At 48.5% G+C, this 25,640-nt stretch overlaps 1 protein-coding gene across 1 annotated transcript in view; it reads left to right on the top strand.

Annotated features, from left to right (window-relative positions):
- PAMR1 (peptidase domain containing associated with muscle regeneration 1) overlaps window positions 1-25,640 on the top strand; it is a 69,478-nt gene that overhangs the window by 27,954 nt on the left and 15,884 nt on the right. The window contains exons 4-6 of the mRNA XM_036258846.1: window positions 7,867-7,981; window positions 11,810-12,027; window positions 14,517-14,624. Of these exons, the coding sequence (XP_036114739.1) occupies window positions 7,867-7,981; window positions 11,810-12,027; window positions 14,517-14,624 (441 nt within the window). The remainder of the gene's footprint in view (window positions 1-7,866; window positions 7,982-11,809; window positions 12,028-14,516; window positions 14,625-25,640) is intronic.

Genomic DNA, 25,640 nt, shown 5'->3' with positions numbered 1-25,640 from the left:
GAGAGGATTTACAGAGAGAGATTATAGACACTTAATACATTTTATCTCCTTAGTCATATTTTGGAGAGAGGCAGAGGAGCAGAGGGACTGGCCATAAGCCATACTCTAAAATGTTTGTGGGCTAGAGTGTCAGAGGGGAGGAGGATTTGTGAGGCTGGTCCTTGAGCCAGAACCAGGAATGATCAGAAAAGATTTGTGTGTCTGTGTATCTCTCTCTCTCTCTCTCTCTCTCTCTCTCTCTCTCTCTCTCAGCTATGGGTTACTGATTAAAGGAGCTATCCTGGGGAACCAGAGAAGCACCTGGGTAGAGTCACTGAAAGCTGGCTCATCCCGCTCTGGTCTTTGGTGTCTTGCTCAGTTGGGTCCAAATTGGGAAAGGAATTATGTGGTGATTAACAATAGGGCTTGGAAGCAGAGGGATCTGGATTTCAATCTCTACTTCTGTGACTTTGGGCAAAGTTACTCAATCTTTGTAAGTCTCAGGTTCCTCTTTTTACCAAATGGAGAAAACAGTAGTGGCCCCTCAGAGGATTTTTGTGACGGTTAAATAAAGTACTATTTATAAATCCATTAATATGGACATAGTAAGTACTCAATATTCTTCTTTTAAAAAGATGTTTTTATTGATTTTAGAGAGAGAGGGAGAGAGAGACAGAGAGAGAGAAACATTGATTTGAGAGAGAAACATTGATTAGTTCCTTCCCTCCAACACCCTGACTGGGGACTGAACATGCAACCTGGGCATGTGCCCAGACTGGGAATTGAACTGGTGACACTTTGGTACACAGGATGATGCTCAACCAACTGAGCCACCCTGGCCAGGGCTATTCTTATTACTAAACCAGAGCCATAAAGTGAGCTCTTTTTCTTTCTTTCTTTTTGAGAAGGAAATCAGTGTAAGACCAGAGAGGAAAAATAATAGAGCAGGGTTCCCTAAGTGACAAGAAAATATATACTGCACATGAGGAGGTAGTCTTCCCAGGACGTATGGTAAACTGCATTTTATATTGTATGTGCTGAAGCTCTTTGACTCTAGGGAATTCATGTTTGAACTTTGCAGAAGATTTTATGTTGTCAAAGAACTCCTCCCTCATTGCTCAGCTTCTGATTAGGGCATAGGCCATGCAAAAGATTGCCTTCTGGCTCAAAGAGCAAGAAATCACTTGATGAAGCAAAGGAAATTCACAATTTTCTTTAAAACCATCAAATATCTGTGAATACAAAAATCTACCAGAGTCTAAACTCCAGAGGAATGAGTTCTTTCTGGGTGAGCTCGTGATGCAGATTGCTTTGTACCTGGAGCCAGGTACTGAGGCTGTTTGAGGCAGGGCAGGTACAAGAGTAGCCTGCTGGAGAAGGAGGATGAGCCTCCAGACTTGAGAGGAACCTGGGGGCTGGCCTACTGAACCTAAATCTGAAGAATACCCCAAAGCAAAGGCCAACCTCTCCACTAAGTGTTCTCTTAAATGAAATTTTTGAGCAAGCAGAGGCTGGGGCAAGACTTGGAAGCAGGAGATCTTGGGATAGTACAGTTTTGCAGCTTCAGAAACTTGTCATTTCAGTCTTGCAATCTCATAGGCTCACAGTTTTTTTATTCTTGCAGCTATGGAGCTGTAGGAAGTTGGGCAGTGGGGGGAGTGTTGAAAATCAAAGACAGATTTTGTTAGGTTCCTGGTGCTTGAATTTCAAGACCCTATATGACCTATAGTCAAGAGAAAAAGCAGTCAAGAGAAACAGACCATACATGATCAAATATTGGAATTTTCAGACAAGAATTTTTGAATAATTTAAAAATAAATATATTAAATGACCTACAGGAAAATGTGAATATAATTGAAGAAGGGAAGAGGAAATTCAAAATAGATCTGTAAAGTGTTAAAAAGACCCAAATGGAAATCCCAGAACTGAAAACTACATGATCTAAAATTTTTCTTCTTTCTTTTAAAAATCTTCACCTGAGGATATATTTTTCCATTTATATTCAGATAGAGGGGGTGGTAGGGGAGAGAGATAAAGAGAGAAACATTGATGTGAGAGAGAGACATTGACTGGTTGCCTCCCATATGACCCCAACCAGGGCCAGGGATCAAACCACAACTTAGGTACATGCCCTTGAGTGGAATCAAACTGGTGACTCTTCAGTCCATGGGCCAACACTCTAACCGCTGAGCCAAACTGGCCAGGGCTAAATTTTTTTCAAAAATTATTGGAGGGGATTAATAGCCAATTAGTCACAACAAAAGAAAAGGTTGGGAAACTTAAACACAAATTTAATAAAAATCAACCAAACTGAAGCGCAGAGAAAAAAGGCTGAAAGTATTCATCATTCTATATTCTTTGTGCTACCCTAGTCTACATCTGGTCTTTTGAATTGGATTGGCAGGGTTTCCTCAGCATGTGTATGTTGTGAAGACCCAGGCGACTTTGGAGAAGAAAGATTTTCTGCAACAAAGTGATGGATGCTGTTCTTGTTGGACAACTGTTTCAACTGAATGAACAGACCATTTGGTACAGAGGGGAGGGGCTTTAAACATGGTTTGAATGGACAGATGTTTGATTCTATTTTGCATAGCCATTCATTGTTAATTAACTAAGCACCTACTCAATGCATATAAAGGTGTGAACATGACAGACAAGGTCCCTGAATTCACAGAACTGTGTCATGGGGAAGGCAGCCAATTACATGAAACAATCATTATGAAGTGTCAACCTGATGGGGATTATAAGCCAAATCACGGAGTGAGCTGCAAGTCATTCCTGGGTGTCTAACGGTTCCTGATGGAGAGCCGAGCCCCTGAAAGAAGCCATCACTTAGCACTTACTGTAAACCAGGCACTGTTCTGTGTATTTTCATGCACTAACTCATTCATCCTCATCACAGCCATTTTACAGGTGAGGACACTGAATCACAGAGGGCTTAAGTAACTTTCCTACTATCATGCAGCTTGTAAATGGCAGAGCCAAGATGCCAATTCAGAAGCTGGGCCCAGAGCCCAAGCTCTCATCCTCTGTACTAAATCACCTCTTGATGTGAGAGGCACTTTTTGTCCTCATTCTGAGTGTCTGTCTGCAGGCCTAGCCCGTCACGTAGGATGGACCCAGTCACATGGAAGGTGTGAGCTTTCTTCCAGCTCCTGGCCTGCTACCTGGGCATTCCCATGCCATCATCCTGGCTTTAGTTTTGCCATCACTGTCTGGACTCCTGGGCCTAATGGGTTTAGGGCTCTAGCAACGAGGCTCTTAGGAACCCTGGAGCAGTGGTCAGAACCTGGGCTGTCCCTGTCATTCTTGTGCCAAAATAGTGTCTCAGATCCAGATAAGACTCAGGAGAAACAATACTGGTTTCCATTTGTTGAGCATTACTGTGTATCAGGCATTGTGCTAAGTGTCTTAGATACAATATCTATCCCATTTAACCCTAAGAACAAACAGATAGGAAAATGACAGCAACACCATGGCAGTAGGTGCTACTGTTATTCTCATGTCCAAACGAGGATGCCCCTTGGCTTAGAAAATCTGGAGAGCTTGTCTGGGCTCTCACGTCTGGTAAAAGGCTAAGAGTTGGATTCAGTCTGGCTTCAGAGGCTGCCCCTGAACCACGAGTCCTGTCTTCCGAGTCATCTTTGGAGGAGGAAAGAAAATGCAAATCACTCTCTATGTCTATATACTTTCTTTAGTACTTTTTTTCCTTAAGAGGAAAGATTACAGAAGAAAAAGAAACGCAACCACGTCTCAGAAGGATGTTGTGTCTCTCTCTTGCTCCCACCCCCTCCCCGCCACCGTGCTGGAGACAAGACTTTTGTCTGAATGCTGGGGTGTTCGTTTTGTTGGGAACCTTCCAGCTCTCGTACTGGTTTAGAAACTGGGAAGATTTCCCTTCAGCTCTGCAGAAGCAGGGTTATCTGCTGTCTCTCCAGTTTTGGCTTGTAGCAATGGGGAAGGGAGGGTGGTGGATTGGAGATGAGTCCAGGATTTGAAAGCCCAGCGGACAGTCTGGCTTCACTGGCAAATTTCCCTCAACACACATACCTTCCTGCCCTGCAGCAAGACGCTGTCAGGGAATCTGAGCACGTCTTCCGGGCCCATTGCCTGCCCTGGTCTTTCAGACCCAGGACCACCTGCTTGGTTGGCCAGCAGTACTTCCTTGGCGGGGACACTCAGCTGTGTTCACTGTTCTGCCCTGGACAGAGAGGTGCAGTTAGCACCCTGCACCCAGGCCCGCCAGCTCCCCTGGTAGGGACAGAGTGGAGAGAGCTGAAGGAGCCCCTTGATGTGGGGTGGGAGCGGGGCTCCTTCCTCCTCTCCCCTGGGCCTAATACCCTTCCCCCAAGCACCCTTCTAAGAAGTGGCCTCTTTGTGTCTGGTTGGTTGGAACTTGTCCCCCGTCTTGGTGCTGACTCTGCCCTTTCCTCCGAGTGAGGAAGACAACATCATGAAGCATAACGGAGATGTCACACGTGTTTGGGGATCGTGGCGCCTCTGAAGGATAGGCCCTGGGGCTGCCCGAGCAAGTGTCTAGCTCCTCACATGGCCAGGGGCCAGCCTAAGGGTGGGGAGGGGCTCTGAGCCCTCCACAGGCTGCGTGAGACCCTGGGGTGGACCAGTGCCCGGGTGGTCTTGCCAAGGAGACCGACCGGGGCTGGGCACTGGCTCCCCTGGACAGGAGGAGGAGCCCAGGGACACTGCTGTCTGATTCCAGCTTCCGCGTGCAGGGAAGCAGCATTTGCTGCTGCTTGTGACGTGGGGTCCCTGCAGGAGGTGCGCTGTGGGAGCTGAGATTTAACACCTTGCGGCTGGGAAACTTCCAGTCCGGAGGGGCGGAGGCTGTGCAGGGAGATTCTTTTTTTGTCTCTCACACTCAGCGCATCATTTCCAGAGCCGGGGAGCAGATGGGCAGATGGGGGACGAGGAGTGTGAGGTGTGCAGGAAGGAGGAATGTGCACTCCGGAAAAGTAGGGGGAGTGGTGACGACTCGGCGTATCTTTTGGGGGGGCGCAAAAATCCTGCTGCTTCAAAATGCAGTGGGAGAGGGCAGGGTCGGAAGCCCCGAAAACTGTCTAAGGTACCAGCCAAGACCCAGGGTTAGTACTTGACAGATTCAGCTTCAAGACCCTGCCTTGTCCCTGGCCAGTTTGGCTCAGCGGTTAGAGCGTCGGCCCTCTGACCAAAGAGTCCTGGGTTTGAGTCCAGCCAAGTGCATGTACCTCAGTTGCGGTTCATCCCCGGCCCGGGTTGGGGTCATGCGGGTGGCAACCAATCAATGTTTCTCTCTCTCTTTCTCTCTTCCTCCCGCTCTATCTGAAGATGAATGTAAAAATATCCTTGGGTCAGGATTAAAAAAAAAAAGACCCTGCTCTGCCACCAGCTGACATTTACTGATTTTCTGCTGAGGGCTTTCTGTGCATAATCTGATTCATGTCTCACAAAACCTGATGAAGTAGTTGCCAGTTGTATTCCCATCCGACTCAGGTTTACTGAGGTTCTGAGAGATGAAGTAACTTGCCAAAGGCCACACAGCCAGTGAAGATAAAGCCAAGTCTCAAGCCAAGCATCTCAGAAGCATGCTCAAGTCTCTATTCTTCACCAAGGCTTTACCGCTGAAATAGTGATTTACGGTCTTCTGACTTCCTGGCCACGTGGCCTCAGTGTTCCGCATCTGGGAAATGGGGAGATGAATGTTGTGCTCAGCTTCTAGTGGGGGTTAAATGGGAGAATGTCTATTAATCTTTTCTCCAGCACCTGGCCTATCATGATATCATCATTTGTTCACTCGACACCTATTTGTGGAGCACCTGTTATATGCCAGGTACCATTCTAGGCGTACAGGCTAGAAAAGGTTCCTGCTCTACCCAAAGGAGTAAACAAATAAGCTAGATAATTTCAAACAGGGATATGTGTTGTGAAGAAAAAATGTAGCAATCACAGTGACCATAGCCACGTGCAGGTCCCTTTCAGCTGGGTGGTCAAGGAAGGACTCCGTGACGAAGTTGCCTTGGGGTTCATTCCCAAAGGAAGGAGATGTGGAGGGAGATGTACCTTCGGGTTAAGGGGACAGCAAGGGCAAGGCCGGAGTGGGGAACAGAGTGGAGACCTGTGTGGCTGGAGCAACATGAGCAGGCGAGTGGTGGGAGACCTGGGAGAGGGTGAGTCGGGGCAGTCAGTGAGGCGGGCCGGCGCGTCATGGGAAGGTGCCTGCACCGTGGACGGCCTGCGGCACGCCGAATCGAGAGTAATGTGATGTCAGTTATTCATGTAAAAGTTGGCTTTGGCTGCTCTGTGCAGAATTGTTGGGGGACGAGGATGCGTGCAAGGAGGTCAGGGCGAAGGCTGGGGTTGAAGACAGAGGATGGAGGCTGGGCCTGGACCCGAGCCCCGGATGGAAAGGGGTAGGTCGTACTTCCCTTTGGTGGAGCAGGGCAGCAGCACCAAAATGTAATAAAGAAACGACATGTGCAACCTAGCAATAGTTTTCACGAAAGTAACAAGCCTCAGACTTAACAGCTGGTGGAAAGTATAGTTTGAGCTCTTTTCCTGACACCGTAGGGATGTTACTGCCCTCGTCTTGCCGGGGAGCAATGTCCAGATATTCATCTTTTTCTTTTTAGCAATGGGAATTTATACTGGGGGTGGGCTTGTCGAATATAGTTGTGTATCCATAGTTTATGATGTCAAACTGGATTTCTGTATAGAACAGGGATAAACTTTTTCTGTAAAGGAGCACATGGTAAATGTTTTCATTTCTTTGTGGGTCAGATTGTCTCTTGTTGCAGCTACTCAACTTTGCTGTTATTAGCTTGACAACAACCATAGACAGTGCATAAAATAATGGGCATGGCTCTGTTCCAATAAAACTTTATTTACAAAAACAGGCAGTGGGCTGGTTTGGGGCCACGGATCATAGATGGCTGACTCTTGTAGAAAATATCATTTATTTTACATGATCCACATAAATATTTTTTTAATAAAACCAATTCAAGACATGTTCCCCAACCTCTTTTGTAAAACTAGGTTGCATCTTACATACCCGTGCTTTAATATATGATGACTTAGTCGAGTGTTTTTCAAATCCGAGGGATTCCTTGTAGGTAGCTTAGGGCACCAGGGTGATAGTGAGGATGGAGGGCTTTGGGTCTGTGCTTCTGCTTCAGCCAAGAGCCCCTGCTGGGTCCATGTTCTAATTGGTGGTCTTTATAAGAGTTTGTTTGAGAAAAAGGGGTTGGGAGCTAGAAAAAAATGAAACCCACTAATCCAGTCCAACTGGTTGGAGATTGAGTCCACCCTCCAGTATCATGCATTAGAGAGACATTTATCATATAACTGCTCATAGAACAAATAGATTCTCTATCTGGATGGGGGGCAGTCAACAAAGAGTTGCTTTGGGGTTATATTTGTGGGGTAGAGAATGTGCAGGGAACAGAGAGCAAGGGTCTTATGCAGGTGCAGGATGGACAAGAGGTACAGAGCTAAGGGGAAGGTCTACTTTCTGAGCGTACTAAGGTAGAGACAGCTGGCTGGCATGTGGCAGTCCCGGAGAGGATGACAGGGTGGCTTGTTTACAGTCAGACACAGTTAGGTTTGAATCTCTACTCTGTCACTCAGTAGCTGGGCAAGTTATTTCTTTAACTCTCTGCTTATCTGTGTTCCCAGCTGGGAACCGGGAACAATACCACTTTCCTTCGCAAGCTAGTGGGAGGATTAAATGAATGAATCTGCGTGCTCGTCTAGCACATCCTAGGTGCTTCAGAAATAGTAATTTCCTTCTCCTTTCTGTTCTCAGGGTGTGGGAGGAGCTCACGGCTCTTTGAGACCTTCCGCCATCTCTTTCCTATTGACTCAAATGTCCATCCCCCAATCTTCTCTTCTCAGGATGTGGCCAGGTTCTGCGAGCCTCAAAGGGTCAGATATTTTTGGAAAGCTACCCCCTAAATGCTCACTGCGAATGGACCATTCACTCCAAACCTGGGTTCATCATCCAGCTAAGGTAAGGGGCTGGGGTCAGAATTAGGGAGCCTGAAGTTATAAGGAAACAGTAACGGGGCTGAGGGTGCTGGTTTCTGGTGACCCAGGGGGCTAACCATCAGCACTTTACTCTTAAAAGCAGAAAATGTATATGGCAGCCTTTTTATTTATTTATTTTCTACCTCTCATTGATCCAATGGGATAAGTTCTGGTCAAAACTATAGCCAGTTAGCCCTGGCTAGGAAGCTCAGTTGGTGGGAGCATTGCCTCAATGCGCCAAGGTTGTGGCTTCGATCCCGGTTAAGGCACATACAAGAAGCAACTGATGAATGCACAAATAAGTGAAATAACAAATTAATGTTTTTCTCTCTCAAAGCAATAAAAAAAACACCCACAAAAAACTATGGCCAATTAAATGCTTGTCATTCACTGCCTTATAACAGCGGGACTCCACTGATTTTGACCCAAAGATAACACCACAAAGCAAGGTACCGAGAGCAATTTTACTCGTGCCCAAATCTTGACCGAGTCTTCCTGTTCACTCAGTACTGGGCCGGGGTCCACGGGAGGGCAGTGAAGAACTGAAAGGCACAGGCCCAGCCTTCAGGAAATTCACACTGTAGATTGGGGTTCATGCTTGTCACAGATCCTTCCCCCGAGGTCCTCAGAAAACAGTCGCCACCTCTGCCACACAGTAACCCATTCTCTCACTTGTGTGGAAGGTAAATGGTTTCTTCTGTGGGGCTTTGAGGCCCACACAGATGTTTAATCTATGCCCCAGTTCCAAGTATAGAGCTGGTGTTGCTGTGACTATAGATAAGGAGCTCGGGAGAGTCCTGTTTGGTGAGAACGCTCACTGGCGTCTTAGTGCCTGGAGCACGTGGTGCACATCGCAGATGCTCAGTGCGCAGTTGCTGCATGAATGCATGTCGAAAGAAGCGCTCTGCCTCCTGTGATCTCCTCTCTCCTGGACACACCTCTCCTGTTCCTCTGCGGACAAGCCGAGTGGCCCACTTACCCCTGGATTCCTAGGGACATTGTCCACTTAGTTCTTCCTTTTCGAACCAGTTAGTGGTGATGGAAATCTCTAATCTTCTAGAGCAGATTTTCCATAAGTATTTCTTAGGTGGTTCAATGCACCCAGAAGTTGCCCCTTGCTAGCTGGCCCCTCAAATAGCTCTCTGTCAACTAGGAGGGGCCACACTCCACCAACATTGGCAGGATCCAGCAAAACAAGTCTCCTTCTGATTTATCCTAATCCAGTCTGGCCCTTGGTAGCTGATGTCTCCACTCCCTGAAGACCTGGGGTTGGGAGTGGGGCTCATTAGTTGGACTTTCCGAAGGAAGGTCAGCGCAAGACACAAGTGAGGGACCACACTGTTCTGCTCAATGGGCTCCCGGCTGGGTCTGCCAGGGATGATAAGGGCCTCAAATACCATGTGTTAGTGTTTCAGCAACTCAGGGACCAGACCAATGAGTCCCCTCAGGGGCCTGTGAAGAGCTTCTCCAAGATCCAGGATGCAAAATAAGCCCCCTCCCCAAATAAAGTCCAGGAATAGTGGGGGGATCGAGAAGCATGTCACCTGCCTAGGAAAGGGTCCTAGGGAGGCTTGGAAATAGATTTCTTTCCCTCCAGTCACAGCTGGACCTGCTGGCTCGGGAGAATAATAGGGATGGAAATGCTCTGAAGCATAGGTACAAAGTCAGCCCACATGCTGAGCGGTCAGCCCTGATGTCCCCTGTCTGTCACCCAACACAGCCAGGCCCCCTCAGAAATCTGGTTTCTTAGCTGTAAAATCATCTCAAGTCCATTCACATCTGTCTCTACTGCTACCATTTTACTTCAAACACCACCTCTCACCTGGATTATCTTGGAGCCTCCTATTTTACCCCCCTTCTCCAGGGTGACTAGAGTGATCCTCTAAAATCCTATATCAGGTTATTATTCTGTTGTTGAAACCTCCCAGTGCCTTTCTATCAAGCTTGGAGTAAAATCCAAAGTTTTAATCATGCAGAATCTGGCTCCAGTTCTCGCTGACCTCAGTTCATACCACTCTGTCTTGTATTCACCCCCTTGCAGCATCGCTGACCTTCTCTCAGCTCCTTGAACATGCCAAGCTCACTGCCTCAGGGCCTTTGGACGTACAGACTCCTCTGCCTGGACTTCTCTTCCTTGTGACCTTCACTTGACTGGCTCAATTCCATCCTCTAAGTGTCTGCCCAGATATCATGTCTGCAGAGATGTCTTCCTTGACCACGTTGTGTAAAAAGCTTAGCCTCCCCCAGTCACTCTTTATGTTCTTACCTGGTTTATTTTCTTCCCAGCACTTAACATTCTCTACAATTATTGTGTTTCCTTGCTTATCGTCTGCCTCCCAAATCAGAGCTCATCTCCATGAGGGCAGGCCCTGTGTCTAGTTGGGTCACTTTCAGCACCTAGAACAGCGCCCAGCACAGAGCTGGTCTGTCACAAATGTGTTGAATAAGTGAACAAATGAATGAATGTAAATACAAGTTGTCATGTCTCAGAGTGTAGTTTCAGGAAAAGCTGGGATCTCTGTGGGGTGGTGGCCTTGTCCCCCTTTGTCCCCTCTGCAGACAAAGATACCAAAGCCCAGGGATGGAACTGATAGCTCAAGGCCCACAATGAATGAGCGGTGGCACCTGGTTGAGATGTCAATCAAATATAGTTAATAGGACTTACCCTGCCTTACAAAAGATTTTGTGATGAAAAAAATTTTGTCAAATAAACACTGGTGACACTCAGTTATTGGGCGTCTTTTTAGTAAGACCTGAAGAGTTTTTGAAGTGCACTGATGGTCACCCTGTTCCAGCGTTGTCTAATTTTATGGCACTTGAGGTTTGTACTCAAGGTGGTGGGAATAGCCTCCATCCCAGCTTTACAAGTGGCAGTGCTGAGCTTTCCTGTCTGTTCTTACTTTTCCATAAGGTGAAGGAGAAGATAAAAATGTACAATTTGTAAACTTCAGTTGCAGGCATTCCCTTGGAAATCTTTTGAAAAATATCTTTTTCTTTCTTGTCCCTGCATATGGAAATTCAGAAATTCTGACAGGGTGCTACACTCTATTCTTCGAGGCCAGAATTACTGTTGCCAAGAGCATAATTACATTATGATCTTTCCATCTAACAGAAGAGCGCACAGAGAGTTTTCTCCGTTACTTAGTCTTACAAGCCAACATACACTTTCCCATTCTCCAATTGTAAAATTACTGTGTAGAATCCATTCAGTGATCTATCCAAGCATATTTGCTGTGCAGCTCTCTAAGCCAGGCACTGTGTGGGGCACAGTGGAATCAGACAGATGTTGTACCCTACCCTCCAGGAGTTTGTAGGCTGATGGAAGAAACAGGCATGTGCACATGCACACACACACACACACACACTCATGCACGCATGCTCACACATCGAGATAAAAATGAGAAGTGTAAAGTTGTATACATGTCATGAAGAAAGCAAGGGATCTCCTTTGGTAGGAGCTGTCAGGAGAGCCTCTTTGAGGAAGGAATATTTAAGCTGAGGCCTGAGGACAGGCAGAACCCAGCCTTGCAGACTGGGAGGAAAAGTGTCCCTGGAGGAGGAGCCAGCAGAGATTCCCTGAGTGGCATATGACACCCCTTCCCCTGGGCATGCTCTGTGTGAGCACACAGTACGTACACACACCCCTCCACTAAAAAAATTAATCTGCCCTCAAGCCCGCCGGGACCAGCTTCCTATCATACCAGGCCAGTGGCACCAAATTTCCACAGGCCTGTTCATCATTTGGCCTTGAACTTGCTCAAGGACTATCCAGGGCCCACCTGTGTCCTGCTGTCACCTTCTTCACCCACAGGTTTGTCATGCTGAGCCTGGAGTTTGACTACATGTGCCAGTATGACTACGTTGAGGTCCGTGACGGGGAAAACAGTGATGGCCAGATCATCAAGCGTTTCTGTGGCAACGAGCGGCCAGCTCCCATCCGCAGCACAGGCTCCTCACTCCACATCCTCTTCCATTCAGATGGCTCCAAGAACTTCGATGGCTTCCATGCCATTTTCGAGGAGATCACAGGTAAAGGCCATGCAGACAGAGGTAGCATTTTGAGACTGTGCTCCACACAAACACCCCCTTTCTGTGTGCTGCTCCCCTCCCTGCTCAGCCTCATTCCAATGTGGCGTGCTGGGTTCTCAGAAGAGCCTGAACATTGGGAAGGAGGAGAGAAATGGCAAAGTATATTTCAGAAATGTTCACGAGAACCAAAACTAGGAATTATTATCTCCCTTTCACAGATATCGGAGCACAGAGAGGCTGGGTAATTTGTCCCAGGTCACACAGCTATGGGGGTGGACCCAGAAATGTAGACCCAACAGCTTGGCTCTAGAACTCACACCAGGGGGCCTGTCATGGTGGGGAGCCTTCGCTTTAGATCTCTGGCAGAGTAAGCCAGGTGACCTTGGGCAAGTTCTACTTCTCTGGGCCTCAGTTTCCTGGTCAGTGGCTAAGGGAATAACCATAGACCACGCTCCATTAAGGAGGCTCTGGGAGACAGAAGGGTGGAGGCAGAGCATGGTGGCAAGCCCATAGGAAGCACTGCACAGATGCCCTACTCCAGGTGTGCCTGCGCCTCCCTGTGCCATCTGTAAAATAGGTACGAAACGTTGCCAACTACAGTGGTAAATGCCACTTACCTTCTGAGTAACTCTCAGACTGACTTTGCCTCCTGCCCATTTCATGTAGGAACTAGGATTTGACCAAAGGGAACAAAGTGCTCACCCTAAGGATCATCCCAGAGCTCATTGCTCCAGGATTGGGTTGCATCAGGTTTTGCAAAATAAGCTCAGGCTTAAAGTTCTATTTTTTTAAAATACTAAATTTAAAAAAAAAAATGGAAATGGCACTTTGATCAGTAAGGCTTCCTTCCGGAATGTGTGATACAAGTCTCAGGAAAGGAGGTGGGAGGCAGTGAAGTCCGTCTTTCTGCAGCCCTGCGTTTGCAGCCAACCCAGCAGACACCCCCTCCACCCCTCCCCTACCATGTTCCTGCGTGAGCCGCGAGCTCTCAGCAGCTGCTCCTACACTCCACGTGCCCGCCTCCTTCCGAGGACGTCCCTGGGCACTGTGCAATGTCCCTGGGCACTGTGCAACGTCCCTGGGCACTGTGCAGACCTGGCATGGCTGCCAGCGCTCGATGCTTGGCTGGTGTGGGCAGTCGGCCTGAGGCTGAAACCTTGCCCCTCGGTGATACCCGGTGGAATAGAGCCGAGCGGGTCACACTTGAGATACGTCTGTGGGTGCTGATGCTGGTCAGGGAAGCCCGCTGAGAGTGGAGGTGGCTCCCCAGCTTGTGACCCCATGACTAAGGGGCGTTCTGGTCAGGAGGGTGTCTTCCTCCTCTAAAGTGGTCACCTCTACCTCCGCTGGGAACACTGGAAAACATCGCACTGTGTTGTCAAACAGACAGCAGCACGTTGTTCCTCAAACACCCCATCTGTTTACTGTGCTCAAGCTGTTCCCTCTGACTGACGTCCCCTCCCCACCCCCGCGCATCAGATCCCATCCTTCAGGGTCCTATCAGGTTTCTCCTCCGGTGCTAAACCTCTTCTCTTGTTCCAGTGGGCTGTGGCTTTGCCCTCTGTTGAATATTTTGTAATACTTTCTTCTCCTCTCTGACACTAACTGGATTATGCTTCAAAAAGCTTCAACCTGGGAAGCAGGCTCTCTGTTCACCTTTGCATCTCCCAGCACCTAACACAGCGAGGCCTCCACCCAGGCCTGTTGAGCTGGGCCTGGCAATAGATTTCCCCCGGGGGTAAATGAACACAGGGTTGGGGGATAGCAAGCGGATGCTTGCTTTCCAAGTGTTCTTTATAGAAAAAATGACCCCCCAAGACATTTTGGGGGATCATTTTCAGGTTCTCAGGTCACATAAGCTCATGAAAGGTGGGACATTCCGTGCATTCTTGGACATTTGCAATGCATATTAGGGCGTGGGACATCTCAAGAAGTTCCACAGAAGGGAAATGGTTAATATCATTTAACGCCTGGAGTGTTTCCCCAACACACCTGAGCCCAGAACGTGCACCACCTCGAGGCACTGCTGTTTGTGAAAGTGTCTGGAAATTCTTGTGTACATGCTCAACAGTGTCCTGAAGGGCACCTTGCACTTCTTCCCCCCAAGGATGCTGGGGTCCTTGGAAAAGGTGACCTAAAGGTACCCAAGGCTGCTCCTGTCCCCTGCAGTCCCTGTGTGAGGATGACAGGCGCTACTGTTTAGTCATGGGTGTGCCTGTTTGTGTTGGGCCAGGTTCTTCTGACCACCGATGTCCGGAGCATACTTGTGGGGCTTTTGAGAACATCCAGTATCATCAGCATCATTGGAAAGTTAATGCGTACCTGTTTTCGGTGTTCTCAAACCATGGTGGTGTGCATCCACTACAAGGAATAAACAAATCGCAGGAAGACTCTGACAGACGAGTGAAAGGCCCTGGTCGGGGCCCCGGGCTCGAGGACACGGACACGCCACGCAGTGGCACTGAGGGACGTTGCCTTTTCTGTTGCAGGATGTTCCTCGTCCCCTTGTCTCCATGACGGCACGTGCCTCCTCGACCAAACCGGATCTTACGGGTGTGCCTGCCTGGCAGGCTACACCGGGCGGCACTGTGAAAACCGTGAGTGTGCTTCGGGAGGGGCGTTAACGTGTCCCATGGAGCAGGTGTGGAGGGGCTCTGGGGGCTTGCGGGTGTGTTGTTTCTTGGTGTCCGGGATGGCCCGTCCAAGGTGACGCAGACTGTGGACAGAATCCCAGCCTCCGTGTTAACTGAGGAATGGAACGCAAGTTACGTCTCGGAGTGAGTCCTGGCTGCAAAGCGAGGGAGCTATGCTTGCGTGCGCCCCCCGCAGTCAGTGATTGGCTAAGGGCTGGCCTGGGCAGGTAGGACATGCCTCACTTTCTGTGCATGTGGGCCACGCGGTTCCCGTGGCCTTCGAGCGGTCAGGAGCCGGTAGGTGCGGGCCATGGAGGTGAAACAATGCAGCCTGGTGGGGGCGAGGGCACAGAGAGAGGGAAAGTCATCTGAGGGCAGAGCACCGGAGTGTCTGCAGCAGTCACTTGTAACCACGTGCACAGGTACGTTGCGGTCATCCTAGAAGGGTCCTGGTCCGACAGCGTTCTATACAGTTCATACATTTTTCCCTTCACCATTTGTCCCTCCTGTACCCTCTTCTACCTCACCCCCCATCACCACACTTGTCCATGTCCGTGAGTTCTCTCTCTTATTTTTTCCTTCGTTGCCTAATCCTTCCATGCCCCTGCCTGCCCATCCCCGACGAGAGCTGCCAGCCTGCTCTCCGCCTGTGAGTCTGTCTGTTTTGCTTGTTAGTTCAGTTTGTTCACGAGAGTCCACATTTGAGAGAAATCATATCGTTCTTACTTGTCTGTCTCTGGCTTACTTCACTTAGCGTAATGTTCTCCAGGTCCATCCATGCCGTCGCAAAGGGTCCGGTTTTCGGTGAAGTTCTTACATTTTCAGCCGGGTTCATGAATTCTCCTTGCCGACAGTGCAGACGGGAGCCGTGGTTTCAACGGCCACGGTGTGCGTGAGCGTGCCACGTGTGCTCACAACCGCAGCTCTGGTTGGGCGTGGAGCAGCTGGTGTGAGTGACTGTGCGGGAAGCGTGGGGAGGATGTGCCCCTTCGAGGTTCCTGCCTCGTTCCGGCCTGCTGTGCGTGTGCGAGGCAGGGAAGACAGGTTGCTTTCTCTCCGTTTCAAGGATTTGTTTATAGAGTGATTCTGGGGCCTTGACCATGGCAAATCCTGAGATTCAGGGGGTCGGGGGAGCACAAGAAAAAGAGAGAGAAGGCTTAGTTTCTTTTTTTTTTTTTTTTTGTAATCCTTACCGGAGGATACTTTTACATTTATCTTCAGACAGAGTGGGAGGGAGGGAGAGGGGAAAAGAGAGAGAGAGAGAGAGAGAGAGAAACATCCATGTGAGAGAGACACATAAATTGGCTGCCACTCACACAACCCCAACTGGGGCCGAGGACGAGCCACAACCGAGGTCCGTGCCCTTGGCTGGAATCGAATCCAGGACTCTTTGGTGTGCGGGCCGACGCTCTCACCGCTGAGAAGGCTCAACTTCTTGATGAAGTAACTTCACAGTATTGATAAACAGAAGGTAAAATTGCAGGGAAAAAGTAAAACATCACCAAATAAGCTAAAATGTCTTTACGAGCTGGAACTAGTCAGGGAGGAAAAAGAAAATTGTCCAAAAGTTGTAAAATATTCATGAATAGTTTATGAGCCAGAAATGGACTTTTCAGCACTGTTTTTTTTTTTTTTTTTTTTCCCAGAAAAACAAAACAAATATAATGAAAAAGAATGTAAAATCTGTCATTACGAACTGATTCATCACTTGAGTTACAGTCTCAACTCAGAACAGGAGCACAGATGGACTAGAATATTCTTCCTGGCCACTTTTCACAGTGTCGTCCACAACCTGTGATTCCCTTGGCCCCTGCAGCTGTAGGTGAAGATACTGGTGGTGGATGGCTGATATGTCTTTTGCTGGCATCAACATGGGGACCAGATATTTTATTGTTTTCTATAAGATATAGGTTTTTTGTTCCTTCTAAGGAATTCAGCATGGGTTCCAACTAATTCAATGAGGGCAACATCACAAAAATCATCTGTGGCAGCTGGCCTTGTAATTTCTGAACAAACCTTAACCACTTTCCCCCCAGATCAGTCTATTATCTAGAAAAACAAAAAAGAAAAATTTTTTATTGTTTTTCTCATGAGTATATTCGTGAACAGAAAGGATCTCCCTAGAGGAAATGCTTTCAAGATTAACAAGAAACCCAAGCATTCTGGGATCCCCAACTCTGAAATGTGTTTTGAAAATAACTTTAAAAGAATGACAGCGCACAGTAGCGAGAACTCCATCTGCTGTTTCTGCAGTGCTCACTCTGATCAGGGGAATCCACTTCGTAGCTACGTTCATGCTCTGTCCTCCTACAGTCCTGGTGGAAAGCTAGGTGCTCCTTTGAGCAGATACAGAACTTGAGGCAGAAGGTACGAGACACTGGTCCCATCCAGTGCGAAACTAGAGGCTGGAATTTCACAAAGCCCAACACTGTTCACAATCTCTCAGACCCGATTGTCACCACGGGGCTCGGTGAGACTCTCTTTGATCGGTTGATGCGTCTGGTTATGCACCGTGTCTCACTACCAGGTGCTCTCCAAGGACTTGCCTTCCCAGGGAAGGCCCACCCATCGCTCCTTTCCAAAGAGAATCCTGATTGAATGTGCATGTCTGTGAGTGGGAGTGGAATAGGGATAGATTTTCTACTTAATTGTAGAAGTATATGCTTGTAACAGTAATCAAAGCGTGGAGAGATGTATGCAGTAAAGAGCGCATTGCTCTCCTGCCCGGCCCTGGTTCCCAGCCATTAAGAGCGTAGTGAGTGTCCCTCCAGACTACTTTCTATGGTGTGCAAACCTAAGTTGTCTCTATATCATGTTAAACCATCAGTTCTCAACTGGGGTACATTTTGATCCCCATTCCCACCTCCAAGGGACCTTCGGTGATGTCCAGAAACATTATTGGTTGTTGGTTTTTGCAGGGTGAGGGTGCTCCTGGCCTCTTGTGGGTAGAGGCCAGAGTGGTGGTAAGCATCCTACGATGTGCCAGGCAGCCCCCACTGCAGAGCGTTATCTAGTCCAAATGTCAGTCATGCCAAGGTCGAGAACCCCTGCTTTACCCAAAAGTGGATTAAAGCACACATATCATTTTTCAACTTGTTTTCAGGGCCTGTGGCATGGATGCTTTTCCCAGGTCAGCCCACGTTGGTCCACCTCATTTGAAAAAACAATAGCTGCATAGTCCATGGTGTGGATGCAGATGTCATCACACATCCATCCGGTTCCTTAAGATGGACCTGTTACGGTGTTTGATTTTTCACTGCTTTGAAGAGAACTTCAGTGACTATCCTAACGTGTCTTTCTTGGGCCACGGGGAGAGGTATTTTTGTAAGACACATTCGTAGCTGTTGAACTGTTCGTTCGAAGGGTATGGATATTTACACATTGGAGGGCTGTTCCCAAAGGGAGCACTGATACGTTTTACCGACTTTCAAAATCAGCTCTTATAAAGAGCAGTCCTCAAAATAAGAATTCGAGCGTGCATTTCAGAAACGAGGGTCAGTTTGGAAGTGGATTGCTTTTCAAAGGAAACCCACGGGTGGGGGGAGATTTCCTGCTGAGACTCCCCGGGCCGTGGATCAAGGGTGAGGAACACGGTGTCCCGAGGCGGCGTGAGAGCCCCAGATACAGTATTAAGTGCTGCTGCGCTCAGGCTTCCCCTTAATTTGTTTGCCCCAGAAAGAACAACTTCCCCTGCTCCCAGGTGACCTTCTGTGAGAGCGAAAAATAAAAGGGGGAGTGGCTCCCCCTTCAGCTTTGAGGCCAAGCCAGCCTCCTGCCAGGACCCTCCGTGACCCCAACCTCCTTGGGCCACCGTGTAAGAACCCGGGGCCCCCTTTTCCCCTCTGAAGTTTCCTGTTTCTTTGTATGGGACACAAGAACAAAAATCAGTTCTCGAGTAAATGGTCGGAATCCTGTTTTGAAAAAGTGGAGAGTGGGGGATTCATCGCCCTGCTCCAATTTCCATGTGGCCTTTGTTGCTCTGGCCCAGTTGCCGGGGCCGGGGTTCCCCCCTGCATCCTAATGAAGTGAGGGGGACCGGGCTGAGCCTCGGCACAAAGCTCACACTGCGGGTTCTGACGCGCCCTGGAACACAGCAAACCGGCTTCCACCAATGAAAGCAAAAGGGTGAATCTGGATTCATCTGGGTTTTGGGGCATCAGGAGGTTTCCCACTAGCCTGTCCCAAGGGCTGGGAAGAAAGGAGCCCAGGATGAGAGGCGCACTTTATGCTGTCGCTTCAAAGGGACACTCATGCTTCTCATCACAATAAGCAGTTAGGAGCTCCGGGCTTTCACGAAAAACGTTAGCTCAGACGCAGGGAGAATGTGCCGAGACCCCCAGTGAGCCGTAGTCACCTCTCCCATCACAGACCAATAATATGCTGGGGGTCTTGGTGGGTTCCAGGCAAATTGTGCTAAGCTCTCTCGGCTGAGCCATTGTAAAACTAGAATGGTCTACTGGCTTTCTAGTTCTAGAGTCCTAGCTTATTCTTAATACAGGGTGTCCCCCAAAATGTATACACACTTTGAATAATTCTGAATTCCAATGGGTTCAATCTGAAAAGAAAGAGACATCAATTGAACTATCAGCTGTTAAGTGTGTATACATTTTTTGGGGACACCCTATATATAGAAGACAGGTGTACCTTTGCAGTAGTGAGACAGTGACCCCAGGGGGAGGAGCTTGACTAGAGACAGAAAGAACTTGGCTTGACTCTGAGCCTGCAATTTACCAGCCAGATGACCTCGAACAAGTCATTTCACTCCCAAGAGCCTCAGTTTCGCCATTTGTAACATTCGGAAAAATAATACCAAATGCTTCTCAGAGTGTTGGTGGAGATGGAGGGACATGATCCACACAGGCACTGAGCAGAGTCCTAGGAGCCATTCTTATTCCTGCTCTGGCCCCCTTTATGGCTGCTGAAGTCTGGCAGAAAGCAGGGGGATCTCTGGGTAAGGGGTTTGGGCAACAGCACTAGTGTCTTCAAACTAGATGGTTATGACAGCTTTTCCCCAGGCTCCCTTCCAGGGTTCATGGAAATCCTCCCACAACTTTCTGAGTTTCCTCTGGGAACTTCTCTCCCCAGTCATTGCCAGACATGAAGCATTGCTACCACGATGCCTGCAGACAGGCGAGGAGGATCTGGGTTTGAAGGACAAGTAGACACTCCCAGTGTCATTGTCATAGAGGAATCCTGGATCCCAGGCGAGGTCGCCCATGTTGGGCATGATGGATAGGGAGCCTTTGTAGGCAGGACAGCCCAGCAAGGGGGATGCTAGAAATGACCAGTGAAATAAGGGCAGGAGGAACTGGAAACTCCAGAGCGAGTTGGCCAAGCATCATGTTATCTGCTCAGCCTCCTTTTTGTCTCATGGGGTTTTTCAGTCGTCACTCATTTAACATGTGGTGGGCGTAAGTCAGCCCCCTGGTGGTCATAGAGGAGACCGGGACTCCAGAACATCACTTATGTATTTTACTAAAGACACAAAGCAAAAAAGAGAATGAGCCATCTGGCTTGAGGGGGTATGATGGGGACAGGGGTAATTCCCAGAGAATCCACAGTTGTTACCCACAAGCGATGGATAACTCAGAGCCGTCAGGGACTGGAGGAGCCCAGGAAAGTCATCAGCTAGTGGACTGTTAGTTTCTTGTACACCTTCCACCTGGGCCTCCCATCTCTGACATCCTTCTTGGCATATTTAGAGGGATGCTATCCTATTTGGATTTAGATCTGAACAGCAAAAGTTGTCACTGAGCACAGTAGAAACTGCCCTTGTGTGGTTATCAAGGTGTGTGTGTGTGTTTATAATTCAAGGGAAATTTTTCTTTGTCATTTGGATCATTCCTCGCTGGGGGAACCTGAGTCTGCCTAGACCAAGCAACACGTTAGCATTCACTCTGCTGGGCTCCATGGGCTTGTGGCCCCTTAACCAATGCATCACTACATCCCATTCAGGGTAAGATGCTTGGGGGTCGGCCTTTAAGGGGTGCTTGTTGTTAGTCAACAATTATGTTAGTGATGGCAATGTTCCAGCCAATAACAAGAGGACAGACGAGGCCACATGGTCAGCTGTCCAGACGGGCTGTCTCCCGGAGGGCGGGATGGAGCGCCCTCAGTGTGGGAAGGGCCCCCAGCCTTTACGAGCAGGTGCTTCCACGTGCCTGCTCCTCGTCAAGGCGTTCTTGGCTTTGCTTTGGCAGATGAGGTCACTGAGGCGGGACTTGGTGCAGGAGGCAGATTTCATTGTGGCTCCAGAGGAAGACGGAATCCATTACTACTGGAATGGGCTGTATGTCCACCGAGTGGAGAGGGAAGAGAGTGCAAAGGCTAGAACATGAGGGCAGAGCAGAATTAACTCCTGGGGGATACGGACATCCCGGCCACCATGAACCCTGAGACTGACTCCAGACCCTTGACAAAGGCTCTAGAGCCCCCACGTTTCCTTAAAGGTTCCTGCCTGGTGGGGCATGTTTTCCCTGCTCTCACCCCCATTCAGAGGATGAAACTTCCTCTTTGTAGACACACAGGCATTCCTGTTGGTCTCCAAGTATGAGAAACAGCGCGGTCACAGTGGGTATTCTCTCTGTTCTCACTGTCGGCAGGCTCTGTGCTGTATGTGACATGGTCTTGTTTAACCCCTTGGGTGAGGTACTGCCTTACACAGTCATCCTTTGAGCATCTGTTGGGTCCCAGGGGACACAAGGCAGGGCTATCCAGTCCGTATTCTTTTCTTCTTTTTTTTAATCCTTACCCGAGGACATTTTTTTCCATTTTTTGCACAGATAGAGTGGGAGGGAGAGAGAGGAAGAGAGAGAGAGAGAGAAACATCGATGTGAAAGGGACACATCGAGTGGCTGCCACCCGCACGACCAACCGGGGCCGGGGACAAACTGCAACCGAGGTACATGCCCTTAGCGGGAACCGAACCCGGGTCTCTCCGGGCCGCAGGCCAACGCTCCAACCGCTGAGCCAAACCGGCCAGGGCGTCTTTTCTTCTATTTGTCAGAACCATACCACAAATCCAGTCCTCGCCTTTCTCAAGTGCAGAGGAGAGTGTCACGGGCCACCTGGTTCCCAGCAACAGCTTCTTCTAGTAAGGCCTTCGATGACGAGGACGGGGACTACTACGTGGGCGGTGAGAATTCCTGATCTCTTAGGCTTCAGATACGCTCAGCAGCTCGGCACTCCTCGGCAAGGTCATTCTCTTTATTCCCGAGGTCATTCTCTTTATTCCCAAGGTCATTCCCTTTATTCCCAAGGTTGAACACCACCATTTCTCAGTGTGGGCATCTTCATCGTGAGCATTTCTTATATCTTGAAAGGTTGACTATGAATACCGCTGGGGGACATTTTCCCCAGTAGCTGAGTGTTATTGCCTCCCAGAGCTGACTCAGAAACCTGAGATTTGGGGGCGCCCCGAGGAGATGATAACCAAGCAGATCCACTGGGTAGAGGTTACCAGTCACATAGGTCACCGTCTCTACCCAATGAGGATGTGTCAGAGTGATTTTGAACCAAAGTCACATGACCAGAGTTTCTGAAGATTTTTCAAAGTGGACCTGTCTTGGGCACAGACAGTTTCAGCTGTTGAATGAACTAGGCATCCGAACACCGGAAAAGTGGTATCGGAAAGACACAGTGTACCAGGGGCCAAGGACAATACTGATGAAGATCAAATAGCTCATTGTAAGCCTCAGCCTCCAAATTGCCGCCGGATGAATACATAGCAGTGTGTGCAATCCAAGCATAATTTCGCATGGAGACTGTCTCTTTCACACCCGCCGAGGGCTGGAAAACAGCAGGGGGCAGAATGCCATCGGCTGGAGAGGGATAAAAAGGGTTTGCAGTGGAGATTACATCACCAGTCGGTGTCATTATTCCTGGTTGGGGAAGACCCTTGTGGGAATAAAAGATACCGGGTTTGGTCCAGAGGCCAAATGTTAGTTGAACAGAAAAAAACGAGGATGAGAGGAAGCCCATCCCATGGGTGGTTGCCTCTGGGTGTTGGTCTTGTGAAAAATTAGGTTTCCAGCATGAACAAAGTCCCAGTGAGAAAGTTAATGCCTTTTCCAAACAGGATCGAAATGCTGTCACAAATTGTTTCCTTGATCTTGGTGACAAGGGAGAGTGGGTGGATAGGAAGAGCATGCTAAGAATTGCGACGCACACGCCTCGGGCTCCCGGCTTCCAACCAGCTAGATAATGGGGTCATGCATTTTGTTGACTTTGGCTCTGTTTTCTTTGCTGAAATTCTTGGATAATCTTATAGCACTGACATGCAGCTCCTATTAAAGAGACACAATAAATAGCGCCATGCCTTCGTTTTTCTTTTCCCCCCTTTGGTGGCTATCTGGCTACCGTAGCTATTTCATGAATATAAAATTTGAGAAAAGAAATGTTTGTTTTTTTATATGCTATTTTGAAAACGAAAGCAAGCAGGTGTAAATCACAGTAAGTAAAAGAAAACAAAGTCATTTCGGCGCAGGGCAAGAGGGAGCAAAGGAGACTTACGTTCAGCTCCAACATTTGCATCAGCTGCAGTGATCAGCCTCACATGGCTCTGATTCCTAGTTTCCTGGCAGCGAGGGCAAAGAGAAATGCTTTAGATGGTGTGGTTCTAACTGTATATCGAAGGAACATAAACATAAGTTCATTTGGAAATGCAAATATTGCCTATTTTGTTATAACTTCTTTCCTGTCCTTGCTGGGAAAATGGTTTCTACGTCTGTTTTGTAAATAGCAGGAATGTAATCTTATGTTATACCAAATATTTCTAAAACCTAGATCCTTTCACCGCCCCTGGGAAAACAAAAAGGCAGCGATAGGCTTTATTGTGCTCACACCATCACTCTGCATGCGGGCCCCTGGCTCCCACCCCCACGCTCCTGCCTCTCTCCCCTGGGCTCCTTCTACCCTCCACCCTCCGAGCCCACGGCCCATACATGTGGGCGGACTGGAGGTGCTGAGGAGTTCCGCTTTCTCCCATCATTTTTTCAATAAAAGATGGATTGACAGCTGCTGCTCCTTGGGTAGGATGACCCCGAGGCAGGTTCTACACTGCTTCCCAGAGTTTCCCAATGACATGGAGACTCAGTTGCCTCCACTGGTAACTTTCTTGATAATGTGAACTTCCCTGTCTTACTTCCCCTGCACCATGGTTGGTCTTTCCTGGGATTGTCACCTAAAAAACTCCTTGCACTCAAACCTGGTCTCACAGCCTGCTTCTGAGGGGACCCAACCTTAAGACGACACTTCATGAAAGTATTTCTTTGAGGAGCTAACTTAATAGAGGGCTAGAGTTCAGGTCAGCTAGACCACCATTTGGTTGTTTCTTTAAAATATTAGGTAAGGCCCTGGCCGGTTTGGCTCAGCAATTAGAGCATCGGCCTGCGGTCCAGAGAGACCCGGGTTCAGTTCCCGCTAAGGGCGCGTACCTCGGTTGCAGTTTGTCCCCGGCCCTGGTTAGGTCGTGCGGGAGGCAGCCACTTGATGTGTTCCTTTCACGTCGATGTTTCTCTCTCTTCCTCTCTCTCTCCCTCCCACTCTATCTGAACAAGAAATGGAAAAAAAAAATGTCCTCGGGTGAGGATAAAATATTAGGTAAGCCTTTGGTCAATGCAGAATAATATATATTTCAGGGTTGCGTTGTCTGAAGGATGCTCAATATATGGCCATCTGTATTATTGATTAAAAAAAAGATCCAGTGTTAGATTTGATATCGACACACGACTCTCTCTCCCCCTCTCTCCCCCTCCCTCCTCTGTGCGTAAGAGCCAGCCCAGGGCTTCTCAGGGTGGGTGGTGGAAGTGAGTGGAGACCCCAGCACTGTTTGTGGGGCGAGCCTGTAATGCCTCCCGAAGGACTTGAACTCTTCTGAAGGACTCGGGCAGACTTTGCCATCTAGCATATTCCAGTCCGGGGTTGGAATGTCGCAGGGCAGCATCACTGGGCCTTTGCTAATGGTCTCATCTTTCATAATGCTGCCCTTGAGCGACTGGTCTCACTGCATTAGCGCAACACGCGCCCTGGTTAAGCGGTGATCTCTGCGCCAACAGTTCTGTCTGGTACCACGGGGAGAACACGAGGTGAGGACACTGGGAGCTCGAAATCTAACAGATCTCCAGTGGTGATTCTGAGCAGGAACATCGTGAGTAGACCTGCTTCCGTCCCAGCCAGGCTCCCACCTTCTGATTAAAAGGTGGTGGTGGTGGTGGTGTTTTGTTCAGAAAACACAGCTGGCTAAGTGGTATTAACCCAGCTCTGTTAATATTACCTGATGATCGATCATACCTGATGAAATCTTGACTGCAAGTCAGACTCAGTAGTTAACTGCTGGGGTTGGCTAATATTTTCTGAGACCCCTTCCCCCATCCAAATTCATTTAAGGCCCCCATGATTACCTTTATTTTATTCCTTGGTTAGGGTCCTAAGTTCTGGTGCAATTTTATTTTTCTGTTTTGTTTTTTCATTCCTCCCCTGAGGATATTTTTCTACTTATTATCAGATGGAGTGGGAGGGAGGGAGAGAGAGAGAGGCAGAGAGAAACATCGATGTGATAGAGCCACATGGACTGGTTGTCTCCCGCATGACCCTGACCAGGGCCGGGGACAAACCACAACCGAAGTACATGTCCTTTACCAGGATCGAACCCATGACTCATTGGTCCATGGGCCGACGCTGTAACCGCTGAGCCAAACCGGCCAGGGCATATTTTAGAAGCACATTTAAGGAAGGCACTAATCTCTTTGGATAAATTAGTGCCAATGAAAAAAATGCATACATATATACACACACACATTTATCTATATATCTATATATCTATCTATATCTATATCTATATCTATATCTATATCTATATCTATATCTATATCTATATCTATATCTATCTACTCCCCCGAAGACCTGGGGGATAAGGAACGGGAAGGAAGGTCCAAAACATATTTTTTAAGTGCTTAAGTGAGGCTGTGGAGAACCTTGAGA

Source organism: Molossus molossus, unplaced genomic scaffold (genome assembly GCF_014108415.1).
Source record: "Molossus molossus isolate mMolMol1 unplaced genomic scaffold, mMolMol1.p scaffold_m16_p_13, whole genome shotgun sequence".
Classification (NCBI taxonomy): domain Eukaryota; kingdom Metazoa; phylum Chordata; class Mammalia; order Chiroptera; family Molossidae; genus Molossus; species Molossus molossus.
This window is presented reverse-complemented; position numbering and strand designations above follow the sequence as displayed.